Consider the following 13,835-nt stretch of genomic DNA (forward strand, 5'->3'; position numbering starts at 1 on the left):
GGCTAGCGATGGGTGCGCGACAGAAAGAGTTACTGAAGTGCACGCACGGAGATGAAAAGGGTATGGACTTATCTAACTCTGGGGGATACGGTGAATAAGCTAAAATCCCCAAAAGTCGTCGTGTTCCTTTAAAATAATTTAGTATTCCCCCTTTTATTCACATTGATGCTCCACACTCCATCTCAGTAGATGGCGGAAATACGCAGTATTACGTTTTCTTGCCACAAAACCGGAAAAAGAAGAGGAAGACGAAGAAGACGAAGGCGGCGTGTAACCCGGAAGTGTCTTGAACAGACGGCTTGTAAGTGTAAAGATGGCAGGGGTGTTTGAGGTGGAGGTTGATGGTGTGGAACACAACCATGGACACGGACATCTCGACGACGCCTCTCAGGTTGGACGCCTCTCAGCTATAGCGTTACATACATAGATGTGTGTAGATGAAGTTACAAAATTCACATGTAAAGATGTAAACAGCGCGAGGCTAGCTGAATGTTTGTTGAATCTGATGATCACTCATGAGTCATGTCTAATAATCACATTATACCGGGGGTCTTATAAACGGTTGTATATAATACTACAGTATGACAGTCATAACAGCACATGTCAGGGGCCAAACATGTAGGTCTACCAATAATATGCATGCAAAATCCTTAAAAATGAATAACACCAAACAACATCATAAGAAGCTATTCATTTCTTTATTTTTTAAAAATCTTTTTGTTCTTGGCTGCATTGTTTAACTTTTATTATTTGTTTAACAAATTTTTAGCAGAATCAGACACTTGACATTGCAGTCAAGCAGGAGAATCTGGCATTGGCAGCTCCTGAAACACAAACATATAAACTCACAAGTTAATTTATTACTGGTAAAACACACCAGTATTTCCCCCCCCCCCTTTCCCTCTTCATGCAGGGCTTGGCATGTCTTCCCTGTCAATGCATTTTGCCATCCTTTCAACCAAACCTAGTCTATAATCTGCATGGAGAGAAGAATTTATTGATTCTAAACCCTGCATGTTTACAGTTGGCGTATAGTGACATTAGTTTACCGTTATGCTGAAGCAGCTGCCTTACTTAGTATTGACCAATCATTTATGAGCTAGTAAGTGAATTGACTTAAACAAGAGACTTACCACTGAAATCTTCACTGGACCGTGGACAGGGTATGGTCTTCCATCAAAGTGTAGTAAATACTATAATATACTACAGTATACTACAATTTAGTTACTACAGTGTACTCATATATATATATATATATATATATATATATATATATATATATATATATATATATATATATATATATATATATTAGGGTTGTAACGGTACAGCAGGGGGGAGAAAACTAAACACAAAATTGCTGCTGCTTTTCTTTTTTCAATTTTGTGCACAAATGTGTATATGTGTTTAAATAAGGATAAAAAAAACAACTATCTTAGCTAATGCTGTAAACTATTTGGGGAGCCCTTAATTACAATTAACAACAGAGGCCAAATTATTAAATTCAGTTGCTATTTATTTTAGATATAATAATCAACACACACACAAAAAAAGTACTGTAAATAAGGCAGTTTTGCATTAACTTCTAAATCTAATTCTAAAGTTAATTTTCCACTCATTTATTTTTTAAATATAATCATTCACACAGAGGCTGTCATAAGTTGTTTTCATGACACATTTATTTAAACATACATGATTAAATAATCAAGACATTACTAACAGGTTAAGTAAATATAATGAATAGGCTAATATAGTGCTACAAAATGCTTCTCTCTAGAGTTAATTTCTCTAGTGAACTAACCTGCTGTCGACACTAAATGCCTGAGGTAAATGTAATGCTACGTGAGATATTATTCTCAAGCTGTTTAATTGATTATCTTTCCACAGTTGATGTACCGTTACACCCCTAATATATATACACTACCGGTCAAAAGTTTTAGATCGGTAAGATTTTTAATGTTTTTAAAAGAAGTCTCTTCTGCTCACCAAGGCTGATAAAAAATAATAATAAAAAAAGTATTATTGTGAAATATTATGACAATTTAAAATTACTGTTTTCTATTTTAATATATTTTAAACTGTAATTTATTCCTGTGATCAAAGCTGAGTTTTCAGCATCATTACTCCAGTCTTCAGTGTCACATGATCCTTCAGAAATCACTCTAATATGATGATTTGATGATCAAAAAACATTCGTTATTATTATCAATGTTTTTTTTTCTCAAAATTCTTTGATGAATAGAAAGTTCAAAAGAACAGCATTTATTTAAAATAGAATATTTTCTAACATTATAAATGTCTTTACTGTCACTTTTGATCAGTTTAACTCATCCTTGATGAATAAAAGTATTGATTTATTTTATTTCTTTCCCCCAAAAATTAAATTAAAATTCTTACTGACCCCAAACTTTTGAACGGTAGTGTTTAATGTTACAAAAGCTTTAGATTTCGGATAAATGCTGTTCTTTTGAACTTTCTATTCATCATAGCATCATGAAATAAAAATGTAAAAAACTGTTTTCAACGCTGATAATAATCATAAATGTTTCTTGAAATCATAAATGTTCATCAAATCCTCATATTAGAGTGATTTCTGAAGGATCATGTGACACTGAAGACTGGAGTAATGATGCTGAAAATTCAGCTTTGATCACAGGAATAAATTACACTTAACTATATATTCACATAGAAAACAGCTGTTTTACATTTGAATAATATTTCACAATATTACTGTTTTTGTTTGTATTTTTAATCAAATAAATGCAGCCTTGGTGAGCAGAAGAGACTTCTTTTAAAAACATTAAAAATCTTACCGATCTAAAACTTTTGACCGGTAGTGTATATATATATACCTTTATTTTGATTCTCTCCACATCTTCACACAATGTCCATCTATACATTACCAAACAACGCATGCAGTCTCACGTTGTCTTCAATCTTTCATCTTCATTCATGCATCAAATAAATGGGATTCCTCAAAAGTGCAGTTTTTAAAAAATGTGTAAAACATCTAGAGTTCTCTTTTGCATTGTCTTGCTCTTCAGTGTTTAAATTGGCACGGCTTGAATGAGTTTAGTTTAAACACAGATAACCACGTGTGCTGTTCAGGTCTCACCTGCGCTCGCACGCTATCAACACCCGGGTGATGATGCCGTAAATGACAGGTCATATTAGAGCATACGGCACTCGCATTGAACAAAGTTTACAAAGAGTGATTATTTAGTCCATGTTTTTTGATTATCACTGTTGTAATGTATTGGAAAGCCAGAATGTGTATCCATCGACAGAAACATACATTAGCCAAGCTCTGTCCGTCTTCTTTACGCATTATTTTCAACAAACCATATTATTAGATGCGTCATCAAATTTAAGATGAACCGCGGTGCAAGTGCTTGCCGAACCATGGGTGGAGAACGGTACGGTTGTTTTTTTGTTTTTTTACCGAGAACCGTTACACTCCTACTTGAGCCCTACTTAAAAAAAAAAAAAAAACAAAAAAAAAAAAAAAATCTGGACCCATATGATAAAAAAATATATATATCTGCCGATATCAAATTTACCCAGCTTATCTAAGATATTAAAAAAAGTTGTATTGGGACAATTATCAACTTTTTTTAACCAAATTATTTTAGATAAATTTCAATATGGTTTTAAGACGTGGGCATAGTACTGAATCTGCCCCTTTAAGGGTTGTAAATGACCTCCGGCTTTTCAGTGACACAGGTAATCATGTGGCATTAACTCTATTGGATCTCTCAGCAGCTTTTGATACCATTGATCATTTAATCCTGAACTGCTTAAAATAGTTTGTTGGAATCCAGGGAATGATTTTAAATGTTTTTTCTCTTAGGCTACTTGGAGCAAAGATCTTTTACAGTGAAATTTGGTAATTATTTTTCCTCCCAGCGCCCATTACCTGTGGGGTCCCACAAGGATCCATTTTGGGTCCAGTTTTGTTTTCACTATATGCTCCCTTTGGGAATGATTTAAAAAAACAAAAAAACATGGTATCTCCTACCATCTCTATGTGGACTACACTCAAATTTACTTGCTTTTGAGACTGAATAGCAAGGACTCAAGTGGAATATTCCTTAAATTAGACCTATGGGGTAGTTACCTGCAGGGTCAAGTAAAGTACTTGGGAGTAATTTTTTTTATTCCTCTTTGAAGTTAGATACAGGGATAATACTGTGGTTCGGAACTGCTTTTTTTTTTTATCTAAGGGCAATAGCCAAATGGACTACTTGCACTGAGCTTTGTGACGCACTTCTGTTTTGAAATAGTACAGCTAATTTGTTTCTGGTTATGTATTTTTTCATTGTGCTGTAGTCACCTAGTTGACTAAACGCCACCTAAAATGATTGTCTGCGAGAAGAGATATTCTGATTACTGTGTAAATAATTTTCCAAACTCAACGGATCATGAAGTTTTAATCCAACCCAAGCCTATGCGATTTAGTTAATTAATTAAGAAAATGTATCTCTGTTAAAGCTACAAAAGTGATTTTCTCTTTTGTTTGATTAAAGGAACACTCCGACTTTTTGGGACTTTAGCTTATTCACAGTATCCCCCAGAGTTAGATAAGTCCATACATACCTTTTTCATTTCTGTGCGTTCTGTAAGTGTTATTTGACGCACCCACCGCTAGCCTAGGACTGGATGTAAATGGATAATGGTAGCATACTAATCCCAATAAGTGACAAAATAATGCAAACATTTTCCTATTTACATGTTGTGATCTGTATAGTCACAGTGTGTACAAATAACAAGGCTATATGAGACAGAGACCATTTTTAATCGTATAAAAACTGGGAACTATATTCTCACTAGGCGTAGGAGCACGCAAAATTGATATCAATTTTAGTACCGACTTGGTACTGAAGTCAGTGCTTTTGATAACACAAAAGTAAAATCAAGTGTAATGCGCCGCGGATATGACGTCATTGACAGGCAAGGCAATTGAGGTAAATAGCTGATTTTCTGGATTTAAACTTTGGAAAAATTTGTGATAATGTAAATGCACAAGTCCACTAGGGATGCTCCGATCAGTATTTTTGCAGCCGATATAGACTTACCGATTTGTCGTCATCCTTCAAGCTTTATATAATATGTAAGCTAGAGGTCGACCGATAGTGGATTTTACAGATAACAATAACAAGGTTGGACCACGCTGGCCGATAACCGATTAATCAACCGATATTTTTTAAAATGGGTACTGAATGAAAACAAACATAACACATAAAAATAGTGCTGAACTTTATTACAGAAATTGAAAAATGGTACTCAACCATGAAAATGTACTGTACTTTTTAAATATAATTTTTTTTATATATGAATTATACCATATCATTCAAGTTCATAGTGAATTAACTAATGTTAAGAGATATAACTTTAAAATGTAAAAATGTATTTGTAAATGTTGAAATTAGGGCTGCCCTCGACTAAAGATTTTTCTAGTCAGCTAGTAGTCGTTCATTTAAGTGATTAGTCGACTAATCGCAGGTTTAGGTTAGGTCAACTTTATTATTCCCAAGGGGCAATTTGTTTCACAACCAACAGTAAACCATACAATCAGCAAGAACAAATGCATAACACCACAACACACAAAAAGAAAGGGGGGGAAAAAGACTTCCATAAATGATTTACCTAGAATAATAATAATAAATAAAAATGGCAGCTGGTACAAAATAACTTTTAAAATCTATTCGTCCGATGGCAGATGGCAGATAATATCTACGAGTAGAAGGAAGCAACTTAAAAACATTCTGCAAAAGGATGGCTAGAATCTCTCATAATTAACTCCGCCTTCCTCAGAGTCCTGACTTTATATAAATTATTAAAAGTGGTGCCAACAAACTTACCACACACTTTCACAATACCCTGTAATCAATTTCTGTTTTTAAGATTAGGACACAAATGAAAACGTAATGACAGATTCAATAAAACAAGAATAAAACATTTTCAGAAGTACTAACCCAAAGACATTTTTGTCTTTGCCTGTGTTAATGCTAACTGCATAATTTCATGTTTGGCCTATAAAGCAAATACTCGCTTTATTCCTGTTTTTTGCTTTGGCATATCATAGAACCAATTGGATAAATTATGCACCGATATTTGTGTGGGTGTGTTGGTATGGATGTCAGAGTGTGGTTGGTATGTATGTTAAAAAAAAAAAAATGTGTTTGTGTGCATGTGTGTGTTTGTAATATTGAGAGAGAAAAACTTCAAATAACAAATCCAATCACTGTGTGCACCAGGTGGAGTTTTGCTGGCATCCAATAGGGAAAATCTGGTACTGCGCCCAAACAAAATCTTACCGAAAGCTAATTTTTTGAGATATCAACCTCAAATTTGGATCACAACTTATTTAGATTTATGGTTTTGATTTTCTAGCCGTTTTAGAGTTCAACTTGTTTCATAAAATATATATTTTCTATAAAATAATGTTCATAAATAATTTTCATAAACTTAAACCTATATAACGTTTTTTTGGGGATTTACTTAATATTATTTTTTTACTTCAGCAATAATCTGCCAAGGGTCTTCTTTAAAATGATACCAAACTTAAGTCTGTGCTCCCAAGCTTCACATTTTTATGACAGTTTTTTGACAGACATTTTTGTCCTCTATGTAGCTATGTGTAACTTTTTTTAATTGATGCACAAGGGTTAAAATCACAAAGCTTCCATAAAAAATGCATACGCTGATGGGCTTTCTTGCACACAGCATCCACATGAGCCTCAAAAGTCAACTTTTCATCTATTACAGTACCAAGGTATTAAAATTGATGTACAACCTCAACAGCATGATCATTAATAATGATCATTAATAACCACAGGAGAGATGACTTTATATTAAGCCATAAATCATAATAATGAGTCTTTAACTGCCTATATAAAATGCATAGCCTAATCAGCGTTCAAGCGCACACATAAGCTTGCCACAGCGCACCAGTAAATGTAATGACTATGAATGTGTCGTGAAAAAAACTGAAGGAGACTTGTCTAAACATTTTTATAATTTATTGTTAATGTTTTCTCTGTTTTCGGCTGCAGAGATTAAGTCAACGATGCTGACTCGTCATGTCTGCAGTAGTGGACGCACATATATGCATGTTTCATATGGATTACATAATCTGAGGATATTTATTTTCCATTTGAATTTGATCCGAGACGGCAGAAAGCGCATCCTGTTTGTTTTCTCTATTTTACAAAAGCACAACATTTTGTTGTTATTGTGAGTTTACAAAAACAAAAGTAGACCCTTTACAGTTTTCATCACTCTTATTTGTATGACCAAAAATTACGGAGTATTTTTTACGTTAAATGCAAGTGATTTCACTGGCGCCTGTATGTCATGCAGTAAGCGCGCTCTCCACACACAAATTTATGTGCCTAATTATAGCGCACATTTATCTAGGTTAACATTAGAGCGAGCGGACTTGTAAAGTTGCTACTACTTACATGTTTCAAGTGATAAGCCATAGTTGAGGTCGATGAATGATAGGCGAATGTTTGGATTTCCTGCCGTTAACGATCTGTCCGTTACAGCCTGCGTGATTTCGCCACTTCCTGTGGAGCTTATTTTTTCTGCGACTAACTGACTAATAAAATTTTGGTCGACCAAGCCTCTTCTAGTCAACTAATGGTTAGTCACCTATTGGGGGCAGTTGAAATTAACAATGAGAAATACTTTTATTAACTTTAGTTAATGTTACAAATGGACTCTTATTGTAAAGTGTTACCATTTTAAATAAATCCAAGCAAACATGCTTCTAGATCAGGGATGGGCAACTTCGGTCCTGGAGGGCCACTGTCCTACAGAGTTTAGCTTCAACCCTAATCAAACACACCTGAACAAGCTAATCAAGGTCCTCAGGATTACTAGAAAATTACAGGCAGGTGATTTTTTTCAGGGTTGGAGCTAAACTCTGTAGGACAGTGGCCCTCCAGGACCGAAGTTGCCCATCCCTGTTCTAGATGGTCATCTTTAAATATCTACACAAAGTACACGTACTGTATAATGACAATGGACCCTCCTTCTCAGCTGCTCTAGCAACTGATGCAACACGGAAAAACTATCGGTACGGATTTTTGCCGATAACCGATTACTGGAACAATCAATCGGTCGACCTCTAATGGAAGCTCTCTGTTGACTCCTGACACCCTGAAGGCATTTTTAATGATTTCACGTCTTAATGGGTATACTTAAAAAGTAATGGATTATATTTAAAAAAGGGTATTAAGTACATGGTCTCTTTTGTTAGAAAACTTTTCAAAGTTTGAAGAAATCCGTGATCATGTGTGGAGGTTCTTATGTTACAACATTGCTGAGAACCCCTGAAAAAGTGATGCAATTTATTTATTTTGTTATTATTCATGCTTGACATGATGAATATTAGAAAGTAGACTATATATGACAGGTCATAAAATCAGCTTGGGCTTGTTCACACAATCAGGTCAACTGCATCTGGGCCAAATTTTGTGTTGATCTCAAAGCAATCAAAAGTTATGGCATTTGGAACCATGGTAGCCTTTTTATCAAAAGTCCAAAAACCTCTCCAAAAAAGTGATGTGTTTTACTGAACATAAGAACTACTTGCATGAGTAAACTATTTATAATTTACATAGAATAAGTAACAAGTAATAAGATCGTGGTTGATGAGTGATGATCTTCCAGCGCTGTTTCAGCTGTGCGCTCCTATTCTATGCCGCACGGTAAATCAAGTCCTGTCAATCTGAGCGATTAATCCTATCCGTGCTCCAGCTGTAAAGCAGTATCCGATTGGTCTCTACACAGTGCCCCTAATCCACCATACCCGAGATCCAGTTTCCACTGGTCAAACTTTCAAATGACATTGCAAACACTGCTTCATGATCCCGACGTGATCGAATTCCAAAAATTCCTATAGCTCTAGCCAAGCAGCATGTCATGTTGTGTGTGTGTGTGTGTGTGGGCTCGTTTGATTCGATACAACTGTTCTAAACAACGTGTGATTTACTATGGTTTACTAATGTTTCACGAAGTTACAAAGCAGAACATGAAGTGAAAGCCTCATCTGTATGCTGTTTACATGGCGACTTTTAACGGTTTTGCGTCAATAACTTGTGATTGGTTGAGTCCTGCACAGGTCCGGTTTGGTAAACCCGCAGTATTCAACAGAACACCCAACCTGTTATCCGACAGCAGCTCTAATTTAATTCCTTACCTGACCTGTTTGACATAAAGACAGAGACCTGAAACGCACCCGCATTAAATGTCAGGTAGACAAAAACACAAGCAGTCAAGCCAAGTCAAAATAGCGGTTCGGTTTAACTTAAAGAAATGTCAGAAATATGTTAATATTGTACAATAGAATGTACTTCTCAAAATAACAACAATAATACAATTTATTTAAACATTATTTGAGGAATATATTTTGTCCATGTTTTAATTTAGTAAATCTCTGTTGTGCAGCACTTGATTACATTTTAAACGTTAATTAAATTATGTTATGCATTCATTTGATTACCCCTGTTCCTCATAAAATATTTGTATTATATCATAAAAACAAATTAATTAACATTTCATAGGGCTCTATTATATTATTCTTAAAAAATGTAATTAACTACTTATTTTTATCATTAATAATTTATCTAATCCAGTCAATTATTTGATTAGTCATGTTTTTGATTGTTGAAATTTGAATAAACAAATCAAGTTTGTTATAATAAAGCATTTGTTCAACCAATAAACATGTTTTTATTCATTAAACGGTCATTTTAACTGATAATGTGATAATTGATTGAAAAAAGGATATCGCAATATTTTGCAATATGTTATCACAATACTCTGCATATCGCAAATTGTTTAAAATTGCAATAATATTGTATCATATGCACCCCTATGCATTTTATTACATTACATTATTTTTTACTTGTTAGTGTTGTCTTATTTAATGCATGTTTAAATCACTCATGAAAACAAATGATCACATCTATCATTTAAATGTTTATATTTCAACAAATTGGCTAATATTTTGAGTGTTGGTTATTGTATCTAAAAATAAATAGTAGGATACACCGATATTTTGTCTGATAAGATTATTCTTTATATTTGAAAGCTGATAACCGATATATTGGCCGATACATTTAAATCCAAATTTTTGGAAAGCCTGATTACACAAAGAGAAGTCTCACCAGTAAAAGCCATGTCCCAAACACTTCAACATAAATCAAACGTATAAAATACAGTAGACTAGTTTGAACCAGTGTAAAATTCCTTAAGATTTCTTTATCAAAAAAACAACAACTATTGCCTTACAAAGAAATAAAATAATGCAAACAAGTCATTGGACAACACTTATAAAGAATAAAAATGCATGTGCCATGGATAAATAAAATGGAATAGCCATATTGTTGATGACAGTAATACGAGAAAATAAGTGCTAGTTATTAATGCATCTGTAATGAAGACCTGGGCTGAGTGAGATCCATGTGCAGAACACCCTCATCACATTAAAAATAACATTTATATACAATATTATAGTTTAGAAGTGCTGGAAAAAGATGTGTAGTACTTGTAAGCGTTTGACTATTTCTGTCACAATACCATAGTTATGGTTCGAGTTACTACATTAGCCTAAATCCATGGTGAATGTTGCTGATTTGTGGACTGAAAGCTTTCTATAAGTGTTTCTCCTGGTTTCCACGTCAGCGCTGTTTGATCTGATATCTATGGTTTATAACAATAATGTTATTAATTCTGAGGTGAATTCAATGGATTTATTCACTGGATCTCCAGAGTCTGGATCTCCTAGTAACAGTGTCGCGTGATCGAGATCAGCCCGCGACTGACAAATTAACGGCTCTGGTTCGGGGCACTGCGCTGTCTATTATAAATGAGTAGCGCATTTTCGTTCCGCTTTCATTTTGTTTGCATTCGCTGCTAAATAAATAAATATCTGGTTGCACCGGCAGGAAAAATGGTCGCAAAATGCGACCAATTGGTCGCAGTCTGGAGCCCTGTAGCAGACGGTCGATTTAGCCAGTCTGTCTGCTTCCTGACCAGGGGCCAGTTGCATAAACATAGCCATTATGTTAAGACTGTGTCTTAAGAACTAGTATGATCAACTAGAAGTTAGTTAGGGGTAATCAGTCTTACTGTTCAGTGTCAAATTAGACCAATCTACGTTTTTATGTTACTGACTTTAAAAAGTTATTAACAGTCTTAAAGAATAAAACTGGATGACTAACTTGTAAGACTAGTCTTAACAGTTTATGCAACTGGCCACTGAGCCCCAATTTATGTTTGAGCTCTAAGACTATGTGCCATGTTACTAGAGAGAAGAGCAGCACCATCCCAGGTGGGATGAATACCATCTCTTTTCAGCAGGTCAGGTCTGCCCCAAAAACTTTTCCGATTGTCTATGAATTCTATATTATTTTGCGGACACCACTTAGACAGCCAGCCATTGAGTGAGGACAGTCTACTAAGTATCTCATCACTCCGGCGAACAGGAAGGGGGCCAGAGCAAATTACAGTGCCTGACATCCTACTTGTGAGTTCACACACCTCTTTAACATTAATTTTAGTGATCTAGTGCGCGAGAGAAAAAGCGCATGGATGGCACGCTAAGAGGCTAGCGAATTACTAGCACGTTGTGCTAGCAATAACGATTTAGATTGAAGCTAGCGATGTCAGGTTAATGTGTGATGTTGAGTAAGCTATATTTGGCAGTATAAACAACAAGGAATGATAGTAAATAATGATTCAAAACAGAAAGATATATAAAGCTTACAGACGCAAACCAACTCAACAGCAGCAACAAGGCGGACAGGAGCAATTGATCAGCATACATTCTTGGGACGGCGTAACACAGCTCCCTATATTCAGAATTTCAGACTAAAATGCCTCCGTCTGGTTCAGAATCTGCTTGCTGCACAAAGTGCCGCAGACTTCTACAGAAGATTTGCAGTTCTTGAAACAAAATTACTTGCGGTCCTGCCAGAACTCAATGTCGAGGAACACTAGAGTCACTGGACTCACAAGCTGTATTCTGGGAGTGGGGCCACGATGAAGATTTCCCTATTAGATAAATATATGTGGACAATGTTTGTGATTGTGATTTGTGATATGGAAAAAGTAATTGAACGCATTTTAGCTTAAGGTTGCAATGTAATGAGGTGCACTTCTGCTTGAATGTTGAACTAATTGCTGAAATCACTCATATTTCAACAGATTGATCTGTCCCAGCTCTCACCAGAGGAGAAGTGGAGGTCTGTACCTTTCTTTATTATTGTTATTTAAAATATACATATTCACACTCATACAATCATAAATATGTATTTATGTAGTTTCTGCAATTAAATTTATATATTTTTTACGTAATGTTTATTAAATAGAGGCACGGTGGCTCTGTGGGTAGCACTGTCTCCTCAAGAAGGTTTCTGGTTCGAGTCCCGGCTCAGCCAGGAGGCCTTTCTCTGTGCAGTTTGCATGTTCTCCCCCACAGGGTTTCCATGCTTGAAAGTTCTTGAATTTCAGCCATTTTGGATTTTTAAAATGTGAGAACAAACATAGGTGCTTGAAAAATAAACATGAACTAGGGTTCATACAAGGTGCTTAAAGGGTCATGAAACACCAAAACTCGTTTTTTTTTCCAGTTATATTTTTGGCCTTTTTGTGACTGTGTGCCTAGGACAGTAAAGATTGACAGGAAAGCGTGGGATGTAGAGAGAGAGGAACGGGATCGGCAAAGGACCTCGAGCTGGGAATCGAACTCGGGGCACCGAAGCCACAGTTGTGCTATATGTCGGTGTGCTAACTCTCTGCGCTGACCAAACACATTTTTTGAGATATGAACAGATTTTTACAGACTGCACGTCACTGAAAACACTAAAAGCTCTCAAAAGTTTTTCAGAGCAATTTCGTTCTTCCGGGTTGAAAAGCAAAATCGAAGCAACGTCGTGGAATCTAAGGTAGATCTGCGTGTATCCGGAGTTTGTGATTGGCTGCCGGGGCTGGAGAACACGATTCTATGTCATCCGGTTCTGAGCGCTTCTCTGCATATATTCATGAGAAAGAGCTTGTTCAATCCAATCACTGCGCCGTAGTATGCATGAGAAAGTATGCAGCGGAGAATTCAAACTTCACAAAAGACCATTTCAGCACTGTTCCTTCACCTCTGCCTGTTCAGCTTTGTGTTCGGACACGTGCCATTAGTGTAAGTTTCCTCAGTACAGTAGCACAAAAATGATGTTTAATTTTCCCACGATGCTGTCAGAGCTGGAGTTTGACTACCAACACATGGAAAATATGACTCTAACAATATTTAGTAGGCCTATATAACAACGCGCATGGGATCGCTTTCTGCGTGGAACGCCACGATGAGTTTAACAATGCTAGTAACATGGATCATAGATCATATACGGACTGGCGTGTTTCAAGTTTTTATGGACATTTCATATACTCTAGTGCTCTAAAAACGATCCAGCACCTTCAATGTGCACATTTCATCATTGATCATAATGAATTAATTTGTGTCAAGATTGCACATTAGTCACACAGCAATAAAGTGGTTTACCGTTATTTCACAAAAGAAAGAGGTGACATGTAGCCTACTTACTCAGTCGTGTCTGTTTATTTGTAGTCACAGGACAGTATGTTTACATAACATTTAGAAAGAATGATCATTTTTACTAATATACCACACAAAATACGACCTGAGGAGCTTATATTTTCAGTCAGAGAAACAGAGGAAGCTCCCGTAAAACCGGACTGTCTTTATTTTATGACGTATTTAGAGCTAAATATAGATATCAGACAGTCCGGTATAAAGAGAGGAGATGTACAGA

The 13,835-nt window shown here is 35.7% G+C and overlaps 1 protein-coding gene across 1 annotated transcript in view; it reads left to right on the forward strand.

Annotated features, from left to right (window-relative positions):
* The first annotated feature begins 264 nt into the window (after positions 1-264).
* Positions 265-13,835, forward strand: part of rnf121 (ring finger protein 121) — a 73,144-nt gene continuing 59,573 nt past the window's right edge. The window contains exons 1-2 of the mRNA XM_084136448.1: positions 265-391; positions 12,220-12,257. Of these exons, the coding sequence (XP_083992574.1) occupies positions 314-391; positions 12,220-12,257 (116 nt within the window). The 5' untranslated portion in view covers positions 265-313. The remainder of the gene's footprint in view (positions 392-12,219; positions 12,258-13,835) is intronic.

This window comes from Abramis brama (genome assembly GCF_963993115.1).
Source record: "Abramis brama genome assembly, chromosome: 15".
NCBI lineage: Eukaryota > Metazoa > Chordata > Actinopteri > Cypriniformes > Leuciscidae > Abramis > Abramis brama.